Source organism: Cutaneotrichosporon cavernicola (assembly GCF_030864355.1).
Source record: "Cutaneotrichosporon cavernicola HIS019 DNA, chromosome: 2".
Classification (NCBI taxonomy): domain Eukaryota; kingdom Fungi; phylum Basidiomycota; class Tremellomycetes; order Trichosporonales; family Trichosporonaceae; genus Cutaneotrichosporon; species Cutaneotrichosporon cavernicola.
This window is the reverse complement of record NC_083394.1, coordinates 1479665-1505401: the sequence shown is the minus strand read 5'-3', so window position 1 is coordinate 1505401 and position 25737 is coordinate 1479665. Positions and strand designations below refer to the sequence as shown.

Here is a 25737-nt window from a genome sequence, read left to right as displayed (position 1 = left end):
CTCCACCCCTCCTCATCACCATGTCCGGCCCACTCTCCGTCGAAGACATTCTCGCCCAGCAAAAGGCTGAGCGTGAGGCCGCGGCAAAGGTATGTCCAACATCTGAACCCACTGACATCCAGCCAAAATTCATGACCAAGGCGATGCGCGAGAAGCTCGCTGCGGAGAAAGCTGCGGCCGATTCGTCCTCCACCAAAGAGAAGGAGCGGGGAGATCGGGCCCGCCGAGAAGGGCTGGAACGCGCAGCGGCCGAGGAGCGGCGGCGGGCGGATGTGAACCGCCGCGATCGGGAACGCGAAAGGGATACTCGCGACGGGGGGTTGGATTATCGCGGTGACCACCGTGCCGATTACCGCGACCGGCGCAGGGACGATGATTTTCGCGGTGGACGACAGGACCGTCGGTTCGACGACCGCGATCGTGATCGTGATCGTGATCGTCGCGACGGCGGACATGGACGAGGGGGACGGCGCGATGACCGCCGCGCCAACGGGGCTCCAAGCCGGAATGCCAATGGCGCCAGCGGGAACGACGAGCTGGATACAATCAAGAAGCGGTATCTGGGCCAGAAGGAAGAGGTCAAGAAACCATGGATGCGCAAGGCGACGAACAAGAATGCCATCTTTGACTGGAGCGCCGCCGACGATACATCCTCTCAGCGGGTATGGGTGCCTACAGAGGGTACGCACACGCGCTCCGCCGCGGCGAGTAGCACGGGATCGCCGGCGCCCGGCGAGAGCAAGTTTACGGATGCGTTAGAGCGGCGGCGTGCCGGAAAGGGCGGTAACGATGATCGGCACTGGAGCGAGAAGCCGCTCGAGGAGATGAAGGAGCGCGACTGGCGTATCTTCCGCGAGGACTACTCGATCTCGTCCCGCGGCGGAGCCATCCCCAACCCCCTGCGGACGTGGCGCGAAAGCGCGATTCCAGAGCGTATCTGCGACATTGTCGACACGATCGGGTATACTGAGCCCTCCCCGATTCAGCGGCAGGCCATCCCGATTGGGCTGCAGAACCGCGACCTCGTCGGCCTGGCCAAGACAGGTTCGGGCAAGACGGCGGCCTTCCTCATTCCCATGCTCACGTATATTTCGCGGCTGCCGGCGCTGAATGACGATAATCGTCATCTGGGGCCGTACGCTTTGATTCTCGCCCCGACGCGTGAACTCGCCCAGCAGATTGAGGCCGAGGCGGCAAAGTTCTGCGGGCCGCTCGGGTACACTTGCGTGTCGATTGTTGGTGGACGGAGTGTCGACGAGCAGCAGTTCAACCTCCGTGACGGTTCGCATCTTGTTATCGCGACTCCGGGTCGTCTGAAGGACATGATCGACAAGAGTATACTAGTCATGTCCCAGTGTCGCTATGTGGTCATGGACGAGGCCGACAAGATGGTCGATCTCGGCTTTGAAGCCGACCTCACCTTTATCCTCGACGCCATGCCCGCTCCCAAGGAGGAAGGCGATAAGAGCGACCGCGTAATGACTCTCTTCTCGGCGACCATGCCGCCCGCCGTTGAGCGCCTCACGCGAAAGTACCTCCGCAAACCGGCCACTGTTACCATCGGCACAGCGGGTGAGGCGGTCGACACGGTCGAGCAGCGCGTCGAGTTCGTCAGTGGCGAGGAGAAGAAGAAGGCGCGCCTGCAGGAGATTCTGCGCAGCCACGCCCTGCCGCCGCCCATTCTCGTGTTCGTCAACCAGAAGACGACGGCCGACGTCGTCGTAAGATATGTCCAGCAGGCTGGGCGGGCGGCTACCACTCTCCACTCTGGCAAGAACCAGGAGCAGCGCGAGGCGAGTCTCAAAGCCCTCCGCGACGGCGATGTCGAGGTCCTCGTCGCTACCGACCTCGCGGGTCGTGGTATCGACATTACCGATGTCTCGCTCGTCATCAACTGGCAGATGACGGATACGATTGAAAAGTACGTCCATCGTATCGGTCGTACCGGTCGTGCAGGCAAGGAGGGTCTCGCCATCACGTTTCTCGATAACAACGACGAGGAGGTCATGTTCGACCTCAAACAGGAGATCCAGAAGTCGGCGCGCTCGACAATGAACCCCGAGCTCGCACGGCACGAAGCGGCGCGGCAAAAGGTCACGCGCGAGATGAAGCGCAAGCGCGATGAGTTCGACGACTAGATACAGCTACCTCATGCATTACAATGCCAATGTATACAACAATGCACTTGACGTCTACCCCATGTATGGCGTACTTTGTCTCATATATTCCTGTCCTCACCATCATTCTGCTCACCCTCACCATCATTCTGCTCACCCTCACCATCATTCTGCTCACCCTCACCATCACTCTGCTTACCCTCACCACGTCCAAAGCTCAGCCGTGTCTGCCCATGCACGCCAACCTCCAGCCCCTTGCCGGCGATGCGCGCACGCCGCTCGCGGTCCGTGGCGGCTTGCACGTGCAGGCTCACAATGTGGTGGGTCAACTGCAGACGGCCCTTGACCTCGCTCGTCGCCGGATCGTCAGGGTCGTCGCGAACAAGGTCGCGCAAGCGCAGGGATTCGCGCACCACCCACGCAGCCTCAGGGTCATTGGACCACCCATCGTCGAGATCTGTCAGGCCGGCGCACCACAACGCGAGGAGGTTGCTGATGCGTCCATAATCTGCGTTCTCGGAGCGGATCTCGTCTTCGATGCGGTAGAGACCCTGCAGCACACGGTGGGCAATGGGGCGCGCTCCTCCTTCCTTCTTGACGGCGTCTTCGTCGTTGGCGAGCAACAGGCCAATTGTCGTCCATCGCACCGCCGCTCGCGAAGCGCTGTTTCTTTGACCGAGTGCGAGGACAGACCGGACTTGTGGCGCTAGTTCAAGCGACGCCAGTTCTTCCGCAATCATGTTGTCGTGTGGATTTTCCTTCAACACCAAGTTGAACAGGTCCGCCGTAGCGGCCTCGATCTGGCGCGACAGAGCGGAGCTGGTCGACGAGTCGCTGGCGAGGACCGCCAAGTGGCAGAGCATAAACCATGCGCAGTGGGATCCCAACCATCCTTTGCTATTGTCAGATAACAGCGACTTACGTGGACTCACTTGGCTGCCATTGAAGCGATGCGGCAGATAAATGTGCTTGCAGTTGCTCGGTCGCGAGCGACACGGGCGAGGGGTCTCTCTGATTCTCTCACCTTGGCGCCGAGCTGGTACCACGCCGAGTTCATCAGCCAGAACAGGCCGTCGGGGGCCTGGGTCGGCTCGTTGGTCGAGCTCACAATGAACTCGAGCAAGCGCTCAAGTGCTACGTAGGCCAGCTCTTCGTCACGGGCACAAAAGGCTACGAACGTTAGCAACACGTCAGCCGCGTTAACTTACCAAGCTCAAAGAGCCACTCGTTTAGTAGGACCTCAGTCGAGGCTGGCACAGGCAGGCATGAGACGAGTCGGGCAAGCGTCGATTCGTCATATACGTCCTCGAGCATCTCCACCGAGTAGTCCTGGTATGCGCAGCGGAGAGGGAGAGGCGGGCCCTCCACTGCAAGCCGTCTATCTTCTTCCCAGAACACAGAGTGAACTGCCTCCCGTTCCTCCTTTCGAGCTCCTTCCCGCTGGATGCGTTGCGCCTCGGCCAGGACTGCCTCATCGACACCGCTGACGTTGGCAAGGTCAAGCTGGCGGCGTTCCGGGCTTGCCGAAGCCGAGAGGGCGGCTTCAATGTGGGCCGTCGTCATCCCCCGCCTGGTGTCGCGGTCAAGCTCCTTGAAGAGCTTGGAGTGGTTAGGGTTCGATTTAAACTGGGGCCGCTGTGGCAAGGAGGGGTCATGATCGTCGTCCGAGACCTTGGAGACAGACTGGCGCTGCCGGACCGATCGTCTCACACCAGGCGATGGGGTCCTTTCGATATCCCTGCAAAGTCAGCGTCTGCGGTGGCGAAGACTAGGAGCAGCTTACCGGAAAACTTGCGAGAGGCGGAGTTCGTCGCCATCGTCTGAATCGTCGCTGCCTTCAAGAAGCTTGATGGCCTCGAATTGCGCCCGATTATTTGCTTCGCGCTCAGCGGCAGCCGTCTGTGCACGCTCCCGCTCTTCCGCTACCTTCCTCTCGCGCTCCTGCTCCTCAGCCAGGAGACGGGCCGTAGGGGACATCGGAGGCTGCGACGCCTTGTAAAGCGACTCGGAATGCTCAGGAGGTCCGGGGCCGGCAGTGGACTCGCCAGCCTCAGTTGTCACCCCGAACTTCGACGCCACGTGAGATCGGAACGTCTTGGACGCCGTTGGCGAGACGCTCAGTCTGGTCATGGAGCGCTTCGCGGGGGTGATCAGGATGGACTGGGAGGGACTTCCAGCGAACTCCGCGAAATCGGCGTACAGGTCCAACTCAGCGTCAGCAGAAGTCAACGTTGGAGCACTCACCCCGAATTCTGAGCCGGCATTCTCGTAGTCTGTCGCAGATCCACTGTCAGCTTCCTCCACCGCTTCAACCGCTGGAGGTTCGGCAGGAACAGGGAGGGAACCCCGTCCTCCGGGCTGGTTCATGTTGGCCGATGGCTCCTCGCGCACAACCTCTAGCCTCTCGGGGCGAAGGGTGGAATGTGACTGCAAACTGGCTGCCGGGCTGTCAGGTGGGATCTGGGTGAGAGGGAGCGGCGTCAAGCAGCTTGACATGGAAGAACACCGCTGATGTTGCGGAGTGCTGGGGCCAGACTGGTCGGAGACATCCTTTGGCGCAACCGGAGAAGGCGAAGCTGGTTTGGATGGTGCCGCCCTCGCCCGTGAGTGTGGGCCCGGCTGCACTGGTATGCTAATCTTGTGGCCGTTGGCTGGGGAGCGCATGTCGCGCGTCTGGGACCGGGGTTGGGTAACCACTGTTGTCTGCGATCGGCGGCCGGCCGGTGCAGGCGTTTTGGACTTGGGCTCCGCCGCAGCAGGCGTCGCCAAGCTGTGTCCCCCAGGAGGTTTCGGCGAGCGACGTTCGGCAGGACCAGGAGTCTTGATATGGCGCTCCGCCGATTTGCGCTTCCTTGCTTGGGGTGTGTGCGACGTACCGGGTCTTGTGGGCCACTGCTGGATTGGCGTATCGACAGGCGGGAGAGCGTACTTGCCTGCGACTGGGAGGCTGCGCCGGGGGCGATTAGCCTGGTACCAGGCTGCCCGATCGGGTTTGACTGGGCGGGCGAGCACACTCCCAGGGTTAGGTCGATAACTCTCGTCATCAAGGTTGGCATTGGCAGCGAACAGCCGGCGCTTGGCAGAGTTGGCGTCGGGTGCCGGTGCCAACTTCTTCGGCACGGGCTTCTTGGGCGTTGGTGTTTTTGCGAGACCGTCGAGGATAGACGGGAGTTCAGCAATGGAGGCAGGGGTCATGATCCTCTCATTCGCCCGTCTCTGGCGTTCCTGTCGTTCTTCGGGAGTCGCTGCTGATCGGGCCCTGCTGGAGCGGCGGGGGAGTCGGGTTCGAGATTCGTCCGAGTCGTCTAAGACGATAGCTGGTGCAGAAGACGTGGCGGACTCAGGGACGATATAGCTTTGAGAAGCGACAACTGCGCTGATAGGAGGACGTGGAAGGACAGTCTCCTCAACCAGACTGCGCCCCCGCAGTGGTGACGCCACTGTCTCGGGCACGAGGATCCGCGGATCCTTGAGCTCCTTTCTGGGCGAGGCCGTGACGGTGCGCTTGTGAGCGCCGCCAGCAACTGGGGTCTCCTCGTCCGAGTCGGAAATGACGACGACGGGCTGCGAGTTACTTGCCATCTTCCCTGGTGGTCGTCTCGCCGCGGGTGGGAGAGCCTGCACTGAGGGCTGTCGAGTATCAGCGCGCGAGTGGCGCCGCGATGCAAACCCGCGAGATGGCGGAGGAGATGTCGGCCGCCGGCTCCGCCGCCGCGAAACATCGCTCAGTTCAATGGCATCCTCTGTCGACGTGCCACCAAGTATACTTCTGGAAGACGACTGGCCGTTCCGCTTGGCTGGTGGCGCTAGCCGGCTTGTTGGCAGAGAACCGAAGGAAGGAGTGCGTTGGAACGCGCGGTCGCCATTGCGCGACCGTCCAGCGGGCGCATCGGCTTGAACGCGATTCTTGGTGCTGGGCGATGTCTTGATAAACGACATCAAGGTCGTCTGCGACGGAGTGCGCGTGTGCTGCCTTACCTTTCGCTCCGGCTCACTATAGTCGTACCTCGAGACGAGCGTCTCATCAACAATGCGGCGCTTGCCCGGTACACCCGGAGAGTGTGGCCGCAGAGGCTTGTGCCGCGATGATCCGGCTTGCGCGTTACGCGAGTCGTTCCTCTCCAGCTCTCTCAGTGCTCTGTCCAGGTCCACATCGCGGCTTCGAGAGAGAGTGGAAGCGGCGTCGTTTGAAGGGGTCACGGAGGAGTCGCTCGACACGCAAATAGGGTTGCTGGAGCCGCCAATGTCGTCGTCGTCGAAGGGCATCGCCGAGGTTCGAGAGGCGACACGACCTTCCCTCAGCACGCTGAGGGAAGGGTGGAGGCGACGTTCGGCGCCCTTGGAGAACCCTTGACTGAGCTCGGTCAAGAATACACAACCACCTCGCAGGGATGCCGACGAGGCGGGAGAGATCAAAGGAATGTGATTGAAGGTTGGGCTTCAATCGAGATGTTGCAGTTTGTTAAGTTGTGGGGTTGCGAGAAAGGGACGACAGTTCAACCGTAATGTTGAGACGCGAGACGCGAGACGCGATTTTGAGCCTGTGAGTGTACCGATCCAAACAGTCATATCAGAGAAATAGTCACGTGATTAAGTGATTCAGAGCACGTGGGTTCCGCATGGTAAAAAGATTCCGTTGTTGCACTTCATAGTTCGGGGAGGTATAGGGGTGAAGTGGGTGTGACACTCTAATGGCGATTATGACGTCAAGAAACGCGTAGTGGCCCGTTTCGGCCTCCCCTCTGCTGCCTCTGATCCCTTGATCCTATCAGCCTGTGATCACAATGTGGTCATAGTCATAGGTGGATAGCCCTGGAGCCGAATCCAACCCACCCCGGCCCACTCCACCTGCATATGTTCTCCTCGCTGTCGTCAGCCTTCGGCCTGATCGGCCCCTAACGGGCCGGGTCATGGCAAGCGGACCAAGGCACAGTCCCTTGAATTGTTGTGCTTGTGGGTTGGAGGCGTAAGCGGATGAGATCGAGAATCGACGGCGCGACAACCGCTGCCATGACTATTGGCGTCATCGTGATATTCGTCCAATCCGTGGCACTCCCGCCACCGATCCTGCCTCCGCGGTGAAGTACTCTACTGACACCGCGTTCCCAGTCTCTCTCTTTCTCACTTCTTCTTACATTAAAAACCCTCTCCTCACTTGTAACTCTCTCCCCCTCTATCTCACAACACATTTAATTTACAATGTCGTACGCCGAAGTGGCCAAGGACAACAGTGAGTAACCCGTTCCCTCTCCGGGTCCATCCCAGGTAGCTCTTGCCTGGGAAACTCGGGCATCTCGCCCTGGCTGGGCTGACCACGGCCTGTAGTCCCACCTGGGCAGATGCCAGAGCCCAGTCAAGAGCTACGGGATGGGCTACCGGCCGTCTCAGACACCGCGACCAATGTAAGTACCCGGCATAGCGTGGCTTTAGCCACAGATTCTGCGATTTTCAGCTGACTTGCCACCAGCTGGAATCTGACTCCAAAGACGACTGGGACAAGACCAAGGCCCAGGCCGAGAAGGACTGGGACGAGACCAAGGACAAGCTCGGGGACACTGTGGATGAGGCCGGGAAGAAGATTAACCGCGCTGCGGACGCGGCTGAGAAGAAGGCCCGCGAGCTCAAGAAGCGCGCCAACGTAAGTCGCCTTGGGCAGGTTACATGGATAGAGCGTTAATGACCAGGCTGAGCTCGACGAGGCCGAGACTGCCATGGCGGCGGCGTGGGCCAAGACCAAGGACGTCGTCCTCCGTCCGGGTACCCTCGGTGGCCTTATGGGTGTCGTGAACGTTGGTCTCCTTGGTGGCATGGGCTACTGGGCGTACAAGAACCGTAACATCCCCTGGGACCGCCGCAACGTAACGGCCGCGGTTGCTGGTACCCTTGCTCTGTTCGGTGTCGAGGGGTGAGTTTCCTGATACTGAGAGAGTATTGACTTGTAAGCTTCCTTGCCGACTCTTACCTCGACACACCAGACGGTCAGGCAGAGGCTGAACGTGCCAAGCGGGAGGGTTCTCGACTCTATCTCCAGACCAAGGAGGTTATCCTTCGCCCAAACGTCGCTGGTGGGCTCGTTGGTATCCGTGAGTAATCTGTAGTACTATGTTCGCACGCTGACGGGACAGTCAACATTGGTGTTCTGGGCACTGTTGCTTACTTTGCTTATCGGGATTGGAACAAGCCCTGGGACCACCAGGTCGTTGCTGGTGTGACCGCTGGCCTCCTCGCTCTCAGCGGTATTGAAGGGTGAGTGAGGAATGGAGACTCAGACGCCAAGTCGCAAGCTAACCTACGCAGCTACCTCGGCTCGCAATATGTCGAGAAGGAGCTCCCCAAGCACTAAGTTTGATCCGAAGCGACAAGAAGCAGTGTCGAGTGGTGCGTTGTTGTTGGCAGGTATATGTTACGCGTGTGAACACACCTCATGACTCAACATCGTTGGCTAGTATCGAGTAGTCTGTAGTCCTCTCTGATTGGGTATGGATATCGCATAGCTAGCTATTTTACAGCTGACAGGAACACGAATGAGTGATAAGAACGAGTTCCGAAGTGTGGGGTATGAGTGCGAGGGAGCACGTTGGGAGGTCAAAGACGCACGCAACCTTGCCATGATAGTGCGAAGTGCAAGGTGGGGAGGTCATTGGTCACTCGGGGCTCGAGACATGCGTATAGCGCGGACAAGGGTTGCCACGCGGACGCGTTTACCCCGCACCGACCCTTATGGGATTTTGAGCTTGAGCACTCTTGTGAATGTGGGGTAACTAGGAAGGCTAAGTAGGGTTGATTAATGGGATGACCCACGACCCCACGACCTAACGCTCAGACCTCTTCCTTGCCATCCTCATCCTCCTGGCCTCCTGATCATGCACGCTTGCTCTCACTCTCAACAACCTCCTATACTCTCGGTCCCATCTTGATCTTGTTGTTGCCATTCCTTCAACCACCACCATCACAAACCACCCCCGGACTCAATAATGTCCGGCGGGGGAAACATCAAGGTCGTAGTACGGTATGCTGCACCCTTCCCCAACCCCACCCGGTCCGGGAATCTCGATGCTGACGCCCCAGATGCCGTCCACTTAACTCGCGCGGTGGGTCCATGCACGCCGATTACGGGCTCGGCGCGCATTTCAGACCGGAGTACTGATAGCCAGAAATCGCGCGGGGGGCAAAGTCCCTCATCCGCATGGAGGGGAACCGGACGATCCTCGATCCACCAGAGGTGCAGACCACGAGCGCGCGCGCGATCGAGAAGAAGTCGCAGGTGTTCTCCTTTGGTGAGCTCGGCCCCGACTGCGGCCCGGTCCCCACACTGTGCCAAGCTAACCACAGACAAGTCGTACTGGTCCGCCTCATCCAAGGATGACCCCCGGTATGCGAGCCAGCAGACGCTGTTCGATGACCTCGGCGTTGAGCTCCTCAACCACAGTTTCGAAGGCTTTAACACTTGTATCTTCGCATGTGCGTTCGCAGGTCGCACGAGGCTGTGTGCAATAGGACGGTAGTGCTGATGGACAGACGGGCAGACGGGAAGGTAAGGGAGTCTCGGCGTCGCACACGCAGTCGCCACGCTTCTTTGGATAGGTACTGATCACCACTCACAGTGGCAAGAGTTGTGAGTGTGGGAGGCAGTGACTGCGGGCCAGGGCAGGCCGTGGCCATGGCTGCGACCATGTTAATTTGCGCCAGGACTGCCCGCGAGCCATTTGCGCGCACACACGCTGACATGCTCAGACTCGATGATGGGATGTGCGTCTTCTGAATCGCGGCTCGGTCCCCGCACAGGCTTACGTCCACAGATGGGCGCGACAAGGGTATCATTCCGCTCTCGACCTCGGAGCTGTTCCGTCGTGTTGAGCAGCAGGCCAGCAATGATCCAAACTTGACTTACACGGTCGAGGTGTCGTACATCGAAATCTACAATGAGAAGTGAGTGGAGGCCGGTTGAGTGAAACCCGAACTGGAGCTGAGGTCAGGGTGCGCGACCTGCTGAATCCCAAGAACAAGGGCAATCTCAAGGTGCGCGAGCACCCGTCGCTCGGCCCGTACGTTGAGGACCTCAGCAAGCTGGTCGTCGAGAACGACGCTCAGATGATGACGCTCATGGACGAGGGCAATAAGGCAGGTGGCTGCCGGCCGCCATGGCTGACGTGAAGGCCAGGACTGTCGCTTCGACCAACATGAACGAGACGTCGTCCCGTTCGCATGCCGTGTTTACTGTTATCGTGGGATTCCTGCCTGTGCGGAGCTGACGCCCCAGCTTACCCAGAAGCGCCGGGACCCACAGAGTAAGATGGTCGGTGAGAAGGTGTCCAAGATCTCGCTCGTGGACTTGGCCGGCAGTGAACGGCAAGCATCGACCGGCGCGACGGTGAGTGGCTTGTGCGGGCATGTTGACCCAAGGGTACGCGTCTCAAGGAGGGCGCCAACATCAACAAGTCGCTCACCACGCTGGGCAAGGTCATTGCTGCCCTCGCCAATGCGTCCGAGGGTAAGGGTAGGAAGAAGAAGGAGGAGTTTGTGCCCTACCGTGACTCGGTCCTCACCTGGCTCCTGAAGGAGAGTCTGGGAGGTAACTCGAAGACAGCCATGATTGCTGCCATCTCGTGAGTCGCAAGTGCGTGTGCAATCGTGCTGACGCTCAGGCCGGCGGACTGTGAGTCCCCACACTCACTTACACTGCAGATACTGACCGTGTATCATAGACGACGAGACGCTGAGGTAAGCGAGGCTATTGACCAGGCTGACCCGCAGCACACTGCGCTATGCCGACGCCGCTAAGCGTATTCGCACTCACGCAGTCGTCAACGAGGACCCCAACGCCAAGCTTATCCGGTGAGCGAACGCTTTGCTTTCAAGCTGACCTGCCAGCGAGCTCAAAGAGGAGCTTGAGCTGCTGCGCGGCAAGGTCTTGTCGGTGTCTGCTGGAGGTCTATCTGAGGACACGTACGACCCGTCCATCCCTCCTGAAAACCAGATTGTCACGTACCAGACCAAGGATGGCGAGATCAAGCGGGTCACGAAACTGGAGCTTCAAGACCAGTTGCAAGCATCCGAGAAGCTCATGGGGGACCTCAATCTCACGTGGGAGGAGAAGGCGAGTACACCCTTCGTGGCCCGAGCTGACAACGCAGATGGCCGCTACACAGGCAATCCACGTCGCACGAGAGAAGGCACTCGAGGAGCTGGGCATCACCGTCGATAAAGACATGGTCGGCGTCCACGCACCCCAAAAGTTCCCATCACTTGTCAACCTTAATGAGGACCCCCTCATGTCCGAGTGTCTCGTCTACCAGCTGAAGCCGGGTACCACGGTCGTTGGCAACCGGGAGAGCACGTCTACCCAGATCAAGCTCTCAGGCGAGCACATCACGTCCCATCACTGCCGGTTTATCAACATTGAGGGCCACGTTACGCTGGAGGCGTGTGAGGATGCCCGTACTTTCGTCAGTAACCCATGTCCATCTGAGACGGGACACTGACAATTGCAGGTCAATGGCAAGCGCGTACCACCCGGCACGGTAAGAAGTTACTCAGAAGCGCTGCACTGACCACCAAGCCCGTCAAGCTCCTACATGGCTTCCGCGTTATCTTGGGCGACTTCCACGTCTTCCGCTTCAACGTGTGTCACCCTGAGATTCATGACTGACATGCAGGACCCCGCAGGTGTGCGCGCTCACCGCACGCGGATGTCTGGAATGTGGGGCAACGCAACGAACGGGGATCCTGGAACTCCTGGACGCTCGGATTCGCCCGCACCAACAGAGCTCATGGACTGGACGGCCGCGCGGCGAGAGGCGGCCGACATTGAGGCGCTTGGTGACCGCGACCTGGACAAGTTGTTTGACGACATTGTGGGTCCGCCTCTGAGCTTGTTAACCCGCAGGTCAAGGTCCGCACCCTCCGAGGACGGCCAGACAGCCGACTTGACTTGACCGCTGAGATCGAGTCCCGCCTGCTTGCGAACTCTATCGCGGACGAGTCTGTCGACAATAACCCATGGGAGGGACAGATAGGCAACGGTAGCCCCCTGCCTCAAGAGAATGGGAGTGAGAGCCGGGACCACGCCACAGATGGTTCAGAGAGCACCACCCGCAGCGAGACGTCCCCAGCGGCCCGGTTCTCTGTCATGTCCGGCCTCTCCGATGAGTCGCTGGAGCAATTGTTCATGACCAAACAGCTGCGGACGCTGGCACTCGAGGTCAAGCGCATCCGTGCACAGGCAGCCGTCAGCCGCGCTCGCGGGGAGGCCCTGCCTGAAGCCGAAGAATGGACGATGCAACAGACCGTCCTCGTGCGGAAGGCCGTCGAGAAGTGGAAACAACTGCGCAACTTTGTCATGGCGGAACAGCTGCTGCATCTTGCGGCAGATGTGCGCGAGGCCAACATCATTGCGTAGGGGTTGAGTAGAGGGAACTCGGTGCTGACAGCAGACGGCAGATGGGCAGGAAGATCACGTACAACTTTACGATCATGGACGGGCCAGCAGTGTCTGCGAGGTCGGCGTTAGATGACCTCGGAGGCATCATCGAGTTTGATGACGTTGCCGACCCCTCGGCGTCGTCTGGGGCACGGGTGATGATCAAGGTCATTGACCATGAGTCGACATGTGAGCAAGTTCCAGGACAAGCCCTGACGCAACCAGCGGTGTACACTTGGAACACAAGTCGATTCCAGCAGCAGCTGGCACGCATGCGCCAGGTCCTTGCCGTCAAGGACAAGCCTAACTACTCCGTGCACCTGAGCGTGCGCGCGCCCTTCGCAGACAGCCCCACGCCCAGCTTCTCGTACATTGGCGGCGCGTACGTGCCTCTGCGCTTACTTGCCCACCAGCTGTCATACGCCGTGACCGTGCCGATCTTCTGCGCTTACACGATGGAGGCAATTGGTTCGTGCCGCGTCGAGTTCAAGTGCTCGTCGATCCCCCGTTCTGGTGTTGCTACACCCGATTCGGGTGGTCCAGTGATCCGCGGTCAGTCATTCAGCAACCACAAGTTTGGGTTCACTGTGACCGTCGACCTCGTCAAGGGTCTCACGTCCGCCGACTTTAGCGAAGTCCACGCGCAGACGCGGCTCTCGTCGCTCGTGGGCCCAATCGCTTCCGAGGACACGTTCGCCTCGTTACCCGTCAAGCTCGACGAGATGTCGGCCGGCCACCTGCAGCTTCGCCGCACGCTGTCGGTTCTCGTCACGTCCGACTTAGTGTCGCACCTCCAGACGGGCTTTGTGGCGATTGAGTTCTTTGCGCGCGTCCGTAACTCGTACCTCGAGCGGCTCGAGCGCTTTGACGCGGCGAAGGAGATTTCTGACGTGCCGAACGGCGAGACGACGCCAGATGGCAAGATCATAGCAATGAGGCAGGCCGATGCGGAGATGGCGTCGACGGAGCACCACGACGTGCTTGCCTCGATCGAAGTGCACGAGATGGGCAACGACGGCGAATACAAGCCTGCTGACGTCGAAGACGACGTGGTCCAACTTCACCTCGGCGTGCAGCGGCAGATGGTTGTGAGTCTGAAGCATGCGTCAGGGCAGGCATTCAAGTGGACGCGCATCGTCCACGCGAGTGCCTCTCACGTCCGTGTCCAGACCAAGGAGCATACCCCGGTCGAGGTCCCAGCCTCGGGTGTCGACCTCCAGCTCGTGTCGCACGTCGAGTACTCGTCAGACGGGACAAGCCGACTCCTGGCGCGCGGCACGTGGGACTCGGCCGCGCACCACTGCATCCACCTAGACCGACGGACGCGGGGCGAGGACCTGGCAATCGTGCGCGTGACCTTCATGGTGGATGTGGAGCGCCTCGATGAGCCAGCAGTCTTTACGATGGACATCAAGGTCAGGGTCATCGGCCGCGACTCACGGCGCAGCAGCATCAGTATTCGCAACATCTGGAGACCTCGTCCCGTCACGAGCGTGGTTGGGATATTTAGAGTCGATCTCAATCCACCCCTGGCACGCACGGCGCGCGACCTGTGGCGCCTCGACACGAGCAAGAAGCCTGTGGCGAATGAGTCTGTCCTTGGTGGTTGGCGCCCGCGCAGCATCGCTCTTGTCCGTGAATACAGCGATCTCGCGCGTGTGCGCCGCGCTCTGGCCGAAGTCCAGCTTACGCGTGTGGTGCTCGAGCATGTCGGCGACATTGCGGCGTCCAGGAGTGATGAGACGGGGCAGCGTGCGCTCGAGGCCAAGAGCCTGTCACTGTGGAAGCGCGAGATGGACACGCGCGTCGAGTTTGACGTCAAGCGTGAGACGCCGGCCGAGAAGGAGATGGCGCAGCGCCTGCGCGAGCTCGTGCCAGACATTGAGCCAAGATTGGTGCCAACGGTGCGGCTGATTTCTCCCAAGTGAGTCCCCTCAGACAGAGCCTTTCGCACTAACGCCAGTGACAGCATTATCAAGCGCGGCACGCTTGCACTCCTCAAGGACTCACGAACTAACCGATGGGAGGAGGCGAACGCGGTTCTGCGGCCGCCTTACCTGCATTTGCACCCGGAGCCCAACAAGCGGGAGACGCAGGTGATCAATCTGTCACAGGCGTCAGTTGTCGCGAGCCCTGACGTCGAGACGTTGCTTGGGGTGAGTTTGACTGATGAAGCTCTATCGGGAAGCCCATTTGGGGACGTCGTCGTCTCGACTCCTGGAGATGACGACGCGATAAGCTCAGACCACTCCGTCTACGCAGTTAACAACAGCGTAGGTACGCGTTCACCGTGTACACCCCGACCAACTCGTATATTATCCAGGCAGCGTCACAACACGAGCTGGACCAGTGGCGCACAGTCATCGGGCGTCAGCGCCGGGGTGGCTAGAGTTTGCAGTAGAGTCGAGCCTACGGCACGCCTTCCTGAACGGCCGCCGCGCTGACGGGACCCAGCCGTAGCATCAAGCCGTAGCCCTAGCCCACACGTCGCCTAGCAATAGCAGTAGCGGTACAGCAGTATACTGCCCGAATCTCCACGAGCGTCAACGACAAACCCCCATCATGTCTAGAAATATCTGTTTATGTACTTGTCACGGAGTGGACAGTGTATTTCGTTAGGTCCTGTCAGCTGTCAGTTTGACAGCCCGAGTGCCGGAGATTATAGGGTGGGAAAGCACGATGTGAGACAGCAGGATAGGGAGGGAGGGGAGGGGAGTGGAGTGGAGGGGAGGGGAGGGGATAGGGGTGTGCCTCGGAGTGATTGCTCTTTCTGCTTGCTGCTTCCTGTTTTTTAAATGCTCGCATGGTCAGTTGTCAGCTACCAGATGCCGCTGGAAGGCAGGCCGGGCTGCAACAGGTACAAACAACATATTACCAATTAGTAGGATCCCAGGATTGTAGGTACATGGTTGCAACCATATACGTATGACATGCACTCTAAGGTGCAGCACCTGTGGCTCATGGCTCATGTCATATCGGAACATCAAAGTAACGGTACGGTAATGCATTCGCTTTGCTTGCTTGCTCTGGCTTTGTCTTGCCATGTTTACGTCGGCCAACCCCGACTTGTTTCCCCTTGCGATGCGGCCGGACGGGGACGGGGCCGGGAGCTGGGAGACAAGATGCAACAACGAGCCTCTGCATCCAAGCATCTAAGCGCATCTCATATGTCGCAACGCATGTCTACATCACCCATTTCTCCTGTTCATTCAAGTACCTCATCTCATCTCATCTCATCGCATCGCATCGCCTCACATCGACTCGCATCCGCATTCGCGAATTCACTTTAGCACCCATACGCGCTTGCGTGTATCTGCCGCACGAATACAGATAGATATACAGAATAGGAAAGAGGTTCCTCATTCAAGGATCACAATAAGCGGAAGCAATTTGGCCCTTGACTCGTTTACCCAAACCCCCCTTTGACCCCCCATTCAAGCCGCTGGCAAGTCCAACCCCTTTACTCGCCTTTTTGTAAGCTGTAAGCTGGTCAAAACGAAAGGGGCCTAACAACGTACTAGTTGAAAGGAAGATTGAGGGAGAGAGAAGAGAGAGAATACGACCTAGCGCTGTCTCCTTTCCTTACAAGGTAGTAAACCCATCTCAACCCAACCCAACGGCCAACGGGCAAACTACAGTTTGCCTGAATTGGAATTCCCTCTTCCTCTCAGCCACCAAACCCAAGACTACCCTCCCCCCAGGCCAACAGGCCAACAGGCCCACCAAAGCAGCAGTCGCAAGCCACCTGGCACCTTAGCCCAATCCATACTCTACCACTCTGTACACCCAAGGTGTCGCACCACCGTACCCACCCAGTCAGCCTGTACCCACAAACCACCAACACTAGACGCCAACGTCGTCCATCGCCGTCCGATCCCCACTAGTCGTCGCCGACATTGCGTCCTCCATCCTTCATCCACCAGGCCAATCATTCCCCAACATCAAACGGCCTAAACCTCACCCTTCCATTCGGATCACCATATCCGACCCATGGAGACGCAATACTCTCGTCAACGACTCCACCCAGAACACATCTCAGCAGACAACAAGGACAAGTACCCATCACCCGCCCACGTTTACCAGCCTGGGCACCACCACTCGGCGGTGCACACCGCGCACTCGACGGCGCACCCAGTGCACCACCCGGCGCACCAGGTGCAGTCTAGGACTCACCATTCTGTTGTGCAGCATCAACAGCATCCATCTGCACAACACGCCGAAAACTACTACTACGACCCTTCCTCCTCTTGCAATCCTCCCTTTTCCCCTCGAGACCTTGCCCCTCACCATCACTCTCACCTTGGAGAGTTACACTCTCGCGAGGACCACTACCGCCGGCCAACTTTGGAATCCTCATCGTCTGGCTCATCTCGTGACTTTGTTCACGCAGGTCCTCCTCCCCTCCGCCGCCTCAGCGCGCCCTCCGTCTCTGGCCCCGAGCCAACAGAAGGCATCGCGGTTGCCGCATCGCAGGTCGGCAACCCCCACTCGGTCCCACTCGGTGAACCCTCATCCCCCAGACAGCGCGGATACCTTCCGCCGCCGCCGCCGCCGCCGCCGCCGCCCCGTCTCGGTGTTCGCGCACACCCGCCCCCGGCAATCTCGATCCCTCGCTTCCCAAGCAGGTCTGGATACGAAGCGCCGCAATCGGCTCCCCTTGTCCCGCCAGCCCATTCGGCAACCCACTTTCGCCACCACCTGCACCCTCCACGCAGCGCTGGACCCCGCCCGTCACCCGGCCCCTACACCCCCTCGGGCGTGCCCGCGCCCCCGCTCTCGGCATCGGCAGCTGTTGGGCGCCGCGAAACCTTTCTAGCGCCCCCCTATCCGTCGTCTGGGACGTCTTCACCCCTCCCACTCGACGACCACCGCTCCCTCCGCTCTCCTCACCCCCCTCTCACGGCCATCTACTCCCGCCAGCCTTGGCCACCCCTCCCGCCTGCACTAGAGGCCGACGAATACCATCGCCAACGGCCGTATCTCTCAAGCCCACTAGGTGACGTACCAAGCGGCGGCAACTCTGCGTCCGCATCCTCGTCGCATCCTCCGCCGCACGCCTACTACTCTGCGTCTCAACATCACTCTTTGCAGAGTACATCTGCATCGACGACTTCACACTCGCACGCCCATCCACAAACAGGCGTCCCCGTCTCGCCTGCCTACCTCTCCGCCCCACCCCTGTTCCCTGTACCCCGCGCATCCCAACCACGCCCAACCACCAACCGTGCCAATTCTCCTCTTTACATTCCACCGCCTCTACGCTTCAAGTACTCCAAGTCCCCACCTCCCTACGACCCGCACACCATGCCGCCAAGGAAAAAGGCTGCGGCTGGCTCGAGCGCGACTGTCACGGCGACACCTGTCAGCACGTCGACACGATCGTCGCGCAGGCTTGCAGGATCGTCCGCCGTGCCCACAAAGGGCAACGGATGGACCGCAGAGCACACATACGACTCGTATGGCCAGCCCAAGGAGGTCATTGTCATCCAGGACAGCACCAGCCCCATCCCGAAAAAGCGAAACACAAGGGCAGCAGCAGCAGCAGCAGCAGCAGCAGCCGCAGCTGCATCCGAAAAGTGGATCGCAACAAATGGGGCAGCCAACGGTACAGCCGCAAAGAAGCGCAAGGCCGAGGAAGACGAGGCCGCCCAGGCTAAAAAGCCAAAGCCAAAGCCAAAGCCTGCCGTACGTCAACCAGCAAAACAATCCAAGCCTAACAAACAACAGGTGCCTGCAGCTGCCCAGCAGCCTGTGGCATCTTCGTCCTCTAGCGTCGCAGCGCAGACACCATGGGACGACGCCGAGGGCCACTACATTGTCAAGCCGGACGATGTGATTGGCGGACGATGTGAGTGTTTGGCGGAACCGTACGGTGGCGATTGCTGACGGCAGACAAAATTGTGCGGCTATTGGGCCAGGGCACGTTTGGCAAGGTCGTCGAGGCGCGTCACATCGAGTCGCGGAAGAAGGTCGCCATCAAGGTCATCCGCGCGGTGCAAAAATACCGCGATGCGAGCAAGATTGAGATCCGCGTGCTAGAAACGCTCAAGAAGAACGACCCTACCAATGCCTAGTAAGCTTCAACAACTCGGGAGGAAGATTGCTGACCCTAAAGCAAGTGCATCCATCTCACAGAGTACTTTGATTTCCGCAACCACCCATGCCTTGTTTCCGAGCTATACGGGATGAGTGTGTTCGACTTCCTCAAGATAAACGGATTCCAGCCATTCCCAGAAAAGCACATCCAGGACTTTGCGAGGAGTCTATTGCAGAGTGTGCAATGTGAGTGGCGACGTGGCGGCTACGCGTGGGGCACGTGGGGCGCGGCTGACATGCGCAGTTCTACACAAGTTGAAACTTGTGCACACCGACTTGAAGCCAGAGAACATTCTCTTGGTGAGCAACGAGTCGCGACTGACTGGGCCAAGGGTATGTTCTGCTGACAGCAACCACGCTGACCAAGCAGCGCGCCAACGCACGGTCCAAGTCGATCTTGCGAAACACCGAGATCCGCCTGATCGACTTTGGTAGCGCGACGTTTGAGAACGAGTACCACTCGTCGGTGGTCAGCACGCGCCACTACCGTGCACCAGAGATTATCCTGGGTGAGTTGATACTTCCCTACTCTGTTCCCTTCATTCCTTCTGACGCTCAGGCCTGCCGTGGTCGTACCCGTGCGACATGTTCTCAATAGGGTGCATCCTCGTCGAGTTCTTTACGGGTGATGCGCTCTTCCAGACGCACGACAACCTCGAGCACCTCGCAATGATGGAGGTTGTCATGGGCAAGATGCCGCAGCGGATGATCGACCGGGGACGCGTCAAGAAGCCCGAGTTCTTCAAGGGCAACAAGATCGACTTCCCGAACCCCACAGTCCCAAAGTCGAGCCGCAAGTTTGTAAAGGGCCTCAAGAACATCCGCGACATCATCCCTCCCACCAGCCCCGGCAACGCGCTGTTCTTGGACCTAATCTTACGCCTGCTCGACTTTGACCCCGATAACCGGGCCGAGGTTGGTGAGGCGCTCAAGCACGCCTACCTCCGGCATCCGATGCCGGATCCCCCACCGTAGAGTTGTGGTGCAGGTCGCCTTTCGGTAGAGGGTGAGCCGCGGGCTCTGTATAGTGTCATGTGATAGATAGTGATACGCCGTAAGGCGGCGGGTTTCAATTCATCCGCGAGCACAGACGAGCCATGACGAATATACGGACCCAGCCAACCCACCACAGGCAACCAGAAAACGTATCGCGAGACAACAAGAGGTCGACCATTCCCGGTTTGAGGATGAGCATTCAAGCTGACGCAGCGGAGATGGCTATGTCGCCTCGCTCTTGACGCCCTGCGAGGACTCGCCCAACCTCGTCTCGCGTTTAGCGTCCATTCCCAACATCGCGCGGACGACTATCTGAAACGGCACATCACATGGTGCCAGCTGTCTGCGAGCGGTCCCCCACCGGTCACGAGCAGTCAATGTTCTCGACGACCACCACGCAGGACTGCAAGACAATGAGGGTACTGGGGAGGGATCCGGATCGAGCTGACTCCTGCGGTGCGAGTACTTGCGCCGTGACCCCCGCGTGCGAAGTACAACCCCCCCACCCCCCCAGAGAGGGACATTGGAAGTGGAGTACAACATGGCCGCAACACACGAGATGCTCGCCAGTCCAACTTGCGTCTGTTTCGTCTCGCCAGTGCACTGGGCCTGCTCAGTCTTGAGTAATGGTAATGATCAACATCTCATTCAATGGCTACTTTGTATACTTCTATACTGTAATGTCACCGCCAGCAGGTACATGCATCAATTACGCCTCATTCTGGAACAACAACGCCGCCTCGTCACGCGTTCACGCCTCGCTGTGTACTCTGACGTCAACCGAGCTCGAGACAAGGTCGGACCCGACGCCCGACGGAAAGCCATCCACTGCAAGACGCAATGTGCACAAACAGCGGGCCAGGGCCGGCACTCGGAATGTAAAATGTGGGGCGGGGGCAAATTGCCGATTGCCAGCTGCCATGCGTCATGTCATGTGCGGTTGTCCAAATGATCAAGAAGAGGGGCAGTCATGCGCGGACAAGACGTGGTGGGCGCGGTGGGCAGGCTGTATATGTTGGTGAAGGCGGGCGAGCGTACGCTCGCAACATGGGCACTGAAATTGCTGGCGAAATGGGTCATTGTCAGACTATGACCGTAGGTGTGAGCATGGTCAGCCTCGGCTTCGGTCGGCATCGGTGATGGTCAGGCGAGTGTGGTCAGCTTGACAGCTCAGGTCGTCAATGTGCAGGTGTTCGCGACCAACCTCACAACCACGGCGTGACACTGCCTCGACACCATACACCAGTGATCCTTTGCCCCCGCACTCGGACCGCGGGGCGTCGGGACGTCGGACAGGTAACACGTCGGGTATCGCTCGCGGACCGACGGTGCTTTTAACAGCCGATGTCTGTGCTTTGGTCTCGTCTTGGGGTTGGGTGTTGACGACTGCTGCTGCTGCTGCTGTCACTGCTTTGCTTGGTGATTTGTACGCTTGCTCGTTCTTGCGGCTCGCGGCTCGTCGCGGCTCCGCGATAGGGCTAGCTATTCATTGCATATACAGTCTAGTAGAAGTACAGGCGAAGAGACGCTTAGCACTCCTGCTTCATGAAGGTGATGAGGTCGTTGCGGTCCTTGCCCTTCTTGAGGCCGGCGAACGCCATCTTGGTGCCGGGGATGTACTTCTTGGGGTTCTCGAGGTACTGGGAGTTAGCGCGAGCAGTGGGATGAGGGAAAAAAAGCCGAGCAACCTAAAACAGCGAAAAGGAGAGATGAAGAAACGACTACGCAGAGCGCAGAGTACAGCGCGACCAGTCTCATGAAGATCAGGACGAACGACGACGAGGTGCAGCGCACCCTCCGTCGGCCACCTCACATTCTGAGCACCGCCCCTTCCATCTCCTCTTTTCCTCCAGCTCCCCCTCGTCGCTGCACGACGTCAGATGCCAACTCACCTCGAAGAGGGTGTTCTCCTCCCAGGTCACGCCCTTGTTAACGTTGGCGGCAGTGTACGAGAAGCCGGGAGCCTGGCCCGACTTGCGGCCGAAGAGACCGTGGAGGTTGGGGCCGACCTTGTGGGGGCCGCCAGACTCGAGGGTGTGGCACTGCGCGCAGCGGGTCTTGAAGAGGTTGGCGCCCTTGCCAACGTCACCTGGTGGGTTAGCTATCATCTTGCAATCTTGCAACCCCAAGAGCACAGCGGTGACAAGCAGTGACTGATGCATGTGCATGTGCATGTGCCTGTGCATGTGATTGTGGGTGCAAGGGTGCTGCTTCTGTAGAGGAGGCAGTCGCAGTACGCACCGGGAGCGAACGAGGAGTCCTTGGCCATTTTTGATGATTGTGATGTGTTGAATGCAGATGCGGAAAAGTTGGAGTGGGGTTGGCTCCTTTCATATGGCCGTGTCCGTTTAAGTTGAATCCCTTTGACGTACCTGCACCTCTAACATCGACCAAGCTACCTACTTTACCTACTAAACGGGAGTTTGCCCGGGTTCCCCCGAGCACAGACCGACGAATGGCCGTCCTCGTAATGGACATAAGGCGGATCTCCCTGTCTCTCCTGTTTCTCCTGTTTCTACCTTTTGCCCTGTATCTTTTCTACACCGGTTTAGTACTCCAATCCACTGCCAGCCATTGCATGCTCTGCTATTGTGCCACCTTCCATTGTAACAGGCTATACATTCGGAGGGACAGTAGACGAGTTCGGACCTTGGAGACTTTTGTACCCTTAATTCGCCTCGCCTCGGCAACAAGTTTCACCCCACACTCAACCAAAATCTACCAACAACAACCAACCACATTACCCAAAAATCAAACAGGACTAGCGGGATCAATTTAACATCATCACACGCCTACCTCATCCTCAAGAATCCAATTAGGCGCCAAAGACATTAAGGCTCACAAGAGTTAGGCACACCAACACCCCAATCCACTCACGGCTTGCCTGAACCACCTCCAACCCATCTACAACGACCACTCGACCCCTCATCAACAGACAACACAATGGTGAGATCGAAACAAGATGACCAGCTGACAGACAGGGCGGCGGAGTGAGTATGCGCGAGAGGGGTTGGAGCGGGCGACAGCATGATGAGGGATGAGGGATGAGGGAGGACTTGCGCTGAGCGCGCACCTTGCTTGAACCCCGGACACTACTTCCCGACTCGCCAGACTCGTCACCATTGACAGCACTGACATGCAGGCACAGTACCCATACCCCAAGGAAGTGTGGACGCCCTCCGGCGGCTGGTGGACCCGCCCTCGTAACTGGGCCGGCAACACCGTCATCGCCGTCGCTGGCATTGCTGCCGTGACCTACGCTACCTGGATGGTCAGCGCTCGCAACGAGGTGAGTCGGGGGGATATAGGGCCTTGGGCATGACGTGAGGGGAATACCCGACCTCGTGAGGAGGGTAAGGAAGGGGCACGCTGGAAGCCGGAGCCAACGGCTTGTACAACTGGCGGCCAGAAGCCCTCTCCAAGCAGCAAGCCGCAAGCGGCTATCCAGTTCTCGGCTGCAGGGTTGTTCCGAGTGCTGGCGAGCTGTGTATGGGCTGGTCCAGCCGCCGCTGTATCTGAGTTCGATAGCGGACACGGTCCGCGGCCGGTCGACTGGGCCGCCGAGCCGAGGTCATGCGTCATCGACTCGCCTCGCCTCGCACATCGCCGAGCCATCTACATGAAGCCTAAACGACACCCTCCCTCCCTCCCTCCCTCCCTCCCTCCCTCCCTCCCTCCCTCCCTCCCTCCCTCCTGCCCGCATCACTTCACACGCGCTAACGCCAGGTTCGCTGGATCGCGCCAACCAAGCCAATCCCCTCGCAACGGTGGTCGCCTCAGGCAGCCGCAATGGGCGTCCGTAAGGAGGATTAGTTGATGCAAGATGAACACGGAATGGGCTTGGCGCAGGTGCGCACTACTGACTTTACACGCCGTTACCTAACGTCTGGCCGTCTAGCTTGTCCTCGGTTGGCTGCCCCCAGCGCACAAGAAGCGGACTACAGCACAGCTGGTGGTCGCATTTTCCCGCCCGCGGGCACGGGGCATAGCGCGCCTGTCTGCACGGTATGGGAACGCGACCTCGATGGAGTTCAGCTACCAGGCATCCCTTTCTCCATGTATTCACGATATAAGACTCTGGCAGATAGCGGCCCTTGCTGGCACACCAGTTCCCCTCTGCCCTCACCTCGCACTCTTTGATATCCCCTCTCGTTTACCATCCGTCGCAGTCCCTTCCCTGCGTCGCATCCTCATTACTATGGGACACATTTCAGCCTGCCGCGCCTATTCCAACCCACCACAAACCACATAGCATCCTCCATCCTCACCTCTCACCATATGTGCCAACCTTTGCTTAGCTAACCCAGATGCCTGCCCCTACCCCCGAGCCCCCATAGCCTCAGAGCACGAGCTCCGCGAGCGCCTGATCCCTACCACCTGGGTCCTGCGCCTCGTCCGGACACTGCGCGTGCAGAGTAGCAGAACCCGCCAAAATGCCGCCAAGGCCGCCCTTACACCCATGACGCTCTGGGGACTCATCGGCTACCTCCTCGAGAACACTCTGCTGCATCCCAATACCCGCGCTCTGCTCGAGCAGTTCTGCGAGATCCAGGATCCATGACATGTGCCTGAAGTTTGTCGCTCCTTGTTCTGGGACCCGGTCTGGCTCTCAGTGATAACGCCAGCAATGCATATGTACGATATGACAACATCATCAGTCACTCTCCTCGTCCTCCTCATCATCATCGCGCAGGCCGGTGACCCCCTCACTGGAGTCAGCTTTGCTACTCCTCCTTCCCCCATCCTCTTTCATTGGCGGCCCCTCCCCCCAACTCACCTCTCAAGTAGCGCTCCGAGCCCAGCTGCATACATCGGCTCCAAGTCCACGCGGACCCAGTTGTGCTTCAGTTCGCCGTCGCGATACACAAGTAGCGTGGGAAGGACGTCGGGGTCGGCGCGCACCTCGTCATCATCCGAGTCGTAGTCTACGCGCGTGTCGTCGGATAGAAGGGAAAAACCGATACGGGTAGCACGCGCCCGGACGGCCGCGACGCCCGTGGTCGGCAACGCGGCAAGGAGCGCGTCGCAGCGCGGCATGTCCTGTGGTGAGCTGTCCATCCTCCCATCTACTTCTTCCTTCCCAACCTCCCTTCACCGACCAAACCCACCCTTCCCACCGCCGCCTCCACCCACCCACCCGCCCAACTCAACTCACCGGCTCATATATCGCCACCAGGACCCAACCCCTCCGCTCCACAGCCCCAACATATCCCCTACTATCGACCTCGCGCACCGTACTTCTCTTGAACGCGGCGATCCGTTTCCGCCTCAACGCCTCAAACTCATCCTCGCTCTCCATTTGAAGGGCCTCGAGCGCGCGCCGCGCCTCCTCCTCCTCCCGAAACGATGGTGCGACGATTGCCCGCCGCTCCTGCTCCGCCCGCGTGAACTTGATCGCGTCCGCCGTACGTTGTCTTGCCGCGGCAGCAGCAGCGCGCGCATCGTCTCTCACTCCTTTGGGGCCGGTTTGTCTACCGCTGTGCTCGACGCGCTCGAGGTCTGGCGGGCCGCGGGCTGGCCGACTCAGAGGACCAGGAGAGAGAGAGCGCGCAGTTCCCTGCCGCAGCTTGCTCGGAACCTCGTCATCGGTAAGTTCGAGCTCGTCGTCGGTCGTGCTGAGGAGCGCCACGTCCATGATGAAAAGTGTGATAGGACAATTGGGACAATGCGCCCAACGCCAAGGCGTCAATATCTCGAGGGATACATTCCGCCCGGTTATCGCCGTCAGGATCAGGCACATCCAGAATGGTGGCTTGAGGCAGGGAGTGGGGCAGCTTGTACAGGAACCCAACTTGCATTTGGGCGTACGTGATGTTGAGGGAGCATCAAGACATCGAATTGGATCACAACACTGCTTTATTACTAGTACAACACGCAGCCGACCTCTCAGAATCAGGCCGGCATTCAGCCTGGCGGCAGAAGATGTTTCCAACTGAGAGCTGGTCAGGCGTCCCTCTGTCCTGAAAGCAATCAACCTCCGCCAGTGTTGCCTCACCACTCCCCTGTTCCAGAATCGAGCGGTGCCAGAGCCTGATTTATCATCTTTATAACCCTATGCACGCCTTATCGTGTGGCGTCACAGCAGCTGCGCCCAGGTTGTGCTCAGTT

The 25737-nt window shown here is 59.2% G+C and overlaps 9 protein-coding genes across 9 annotated transcripts; 6 read left to right on the top strand and 3 right to left on the bottom strand.

Annotated features, from left to right (window-relative positions):
- Positions 1-20: 20 nt before the first annotated feature.
- PRP28 (uncharacterized protein) lies at positions 21-2138 on the top strand (the record flags this gene model as incomplete). Its single annotated transcript, XM_060597613.1, has 2 exons — positions 21-89; positions 123-2138. 2 exons carry the CDS (start codon positions 21-23, stop codon positions 2136-2138), a joined length of 2085 nt encoding a protein of 694 aa, XP_060454489.1.
- Positions 2139-2218: 80 nt separating this feature from the next.
- CcaverHIS019_0205840 (uncharacterized protein) lies at positions 2219-6383 on the bottom strand (the record flags this gene model as incomplete). Its single annotated transcript, XM_060597612.1, has 5 exons — positions 2219-3014; positions 3050-3287; positions 3326-3855; positions 3901-4325; positions 4362-6383. 5 exons carry the CDS (start codon positions 6381-6383, stop codon positions 2219-2221), a joined length of 4011 nt encoding a protein of 1336 aa, XP_060454488.1.
- A 933-nt stretch (positions 6384-7316) lies between these two features.
- CcaverHIS019_0205830 (uncharacterized protein) lies at positions 7317-8460 on the top strand (the record flags this gene model as incomplete). The annotated part of the gene is made up of 7 exons (XM_060597610.1): positions 7317-7347; positions 7443-7519; positions 7585-7755; positions 7802-8022; positions 8061-8200; positions 8243-8363; positions 8415-8460. 7 exons carry the CDS (start codon positions 7317-7319, stop codon positions 8458-8460), a joined length of 807 nt encoding a protein of 268 aa, XP_060454487.1.
- A 631-nt stretch (positions 8461-9091) lies between these two features.
- CcaverHIS019_0205820 (uncharacterized protein) lies at positions 9092-10271 on the top strand (the record flags this gene model as incomplete). Its single annotated transcript, XM_060597609.1, has 9 exons — positions 9092-9126; positions 9186-9208; positions 9272-9394; positions 9450-9578; positions 9636-9651; positions 9722-9732; positions 9852-9866; positions 9917-10046; positions 10094-10271. 9 exons carry the CDS (start codon positions 9092-9094, stop codon positions 10269-10271), a joined length of 660 nt encoding a protein of 219 aa, XP_060454486.1.
- A 26-nt stretch (positions 10272-10297) lies between these two features.
- Positions 10298-14926, top strand: CcaverHIS019_0205810 (uncharacterized protein; the record flags this gene model as incomplete). Its single annotated transcript, XM_060597608.1, has 16 exons — positions 10298-10342; positions 10378-10488; positions 10521-10723; positions 10763-10773; positions 10823-10838; positions 10872-10952; positions 10989-11229; positions 11267-11563; positions 11609-11638; positions 11677-11739; positions 11774-11971; positions 12004-12512; positions 12551-12726; positions 12763-14461; positions 14501-14693; positions 14810-14926. The coding sequence occupies 16 exons, from the start codon at positions 10298-10300 to the stop codon at positions 14924-14926; spliced, it is 3990 nt and encodes a 1329-aa protein (XP_060454485.1).
- Positions 14927-16527: 1601 nt separating this feature from the next.
- Positions 16528-19608, top strand: LKH1 (uncharacterized protein; the record flags this gene model as incomplete). Its single annotated transcript, XM_060597607.1, has 7 exons — positions 16528-18222; positions 18265-18385; positions 18430-18610; positions 18653-18819; positions 18878-18966; positions 19001-19142; positions 19193-19608. The coding sequence occupies 7 exons, from the start codon at positions 16528-16530 to the stop codon at positions 19606-19608; spliced, it is 2811 nt and encodes a 936-aa protein (XP_060454484.1).
- A 1550-nt stretch (positions 19609-21158) lies between these two features.
- On the bottom strand, positions 21159-21898 carry CYC1 (uncharacterized protein; the record flags this gene model as incomplete). Its single annotated transcript, XM_060597606.1, has 3 exons — positions 21159-21269; positions 21522-21718; positions 21871-21898. The coding sequence occupies 3 exons, from the start codon at positions 21896-21898 to the stop codon at positions 21159-21161; spliced, it is 336 nt and encodes a 111-aa protein (XP_060454483.1).
- Positions 21899-22572: 674 nt separating this feature from the next.
- Positions 22573-24190, top strand: CcaverHIS019_0205780 (uncharacterized protein; the record flags this gene model as incomplete). Its single annotated transcript, XM_060597605.1, has 5 exons — positions 22573-22575; positions 22611-22619; positions 22772-22918; positions 23356-23428; positions 23937-24190. The coding sequence occupies 5 exons, from the start codon at positions 22573-22575 to the stop codon at positions 24188-24190; spliced, it is 486 nt and encodes a 161-aa protein (XP_060454482.1).
- A 93-nt stretch (positions 24191-24283) lies between these two features.
- CcaverHIS019_0205770 (uncharacterized protein) lies at positions 24284-25264 on the bottom strand (the record flags this gene model as incomplete). The annotated part of the gene is made up of 3 exons (XM_060597604.1): positions 24284-24338; positions 24407-24669; positions 24785-25264. The coding sequence occupies 3 exons, from the start codon at positions 25262-25264 to the stop codon at positions 24284-24286; spliced, it is 798 nt and encodes a 265-aa protein (XP_060454481.1).
- Positions 25265-25737: the final 473 nt, after the last annotated feature.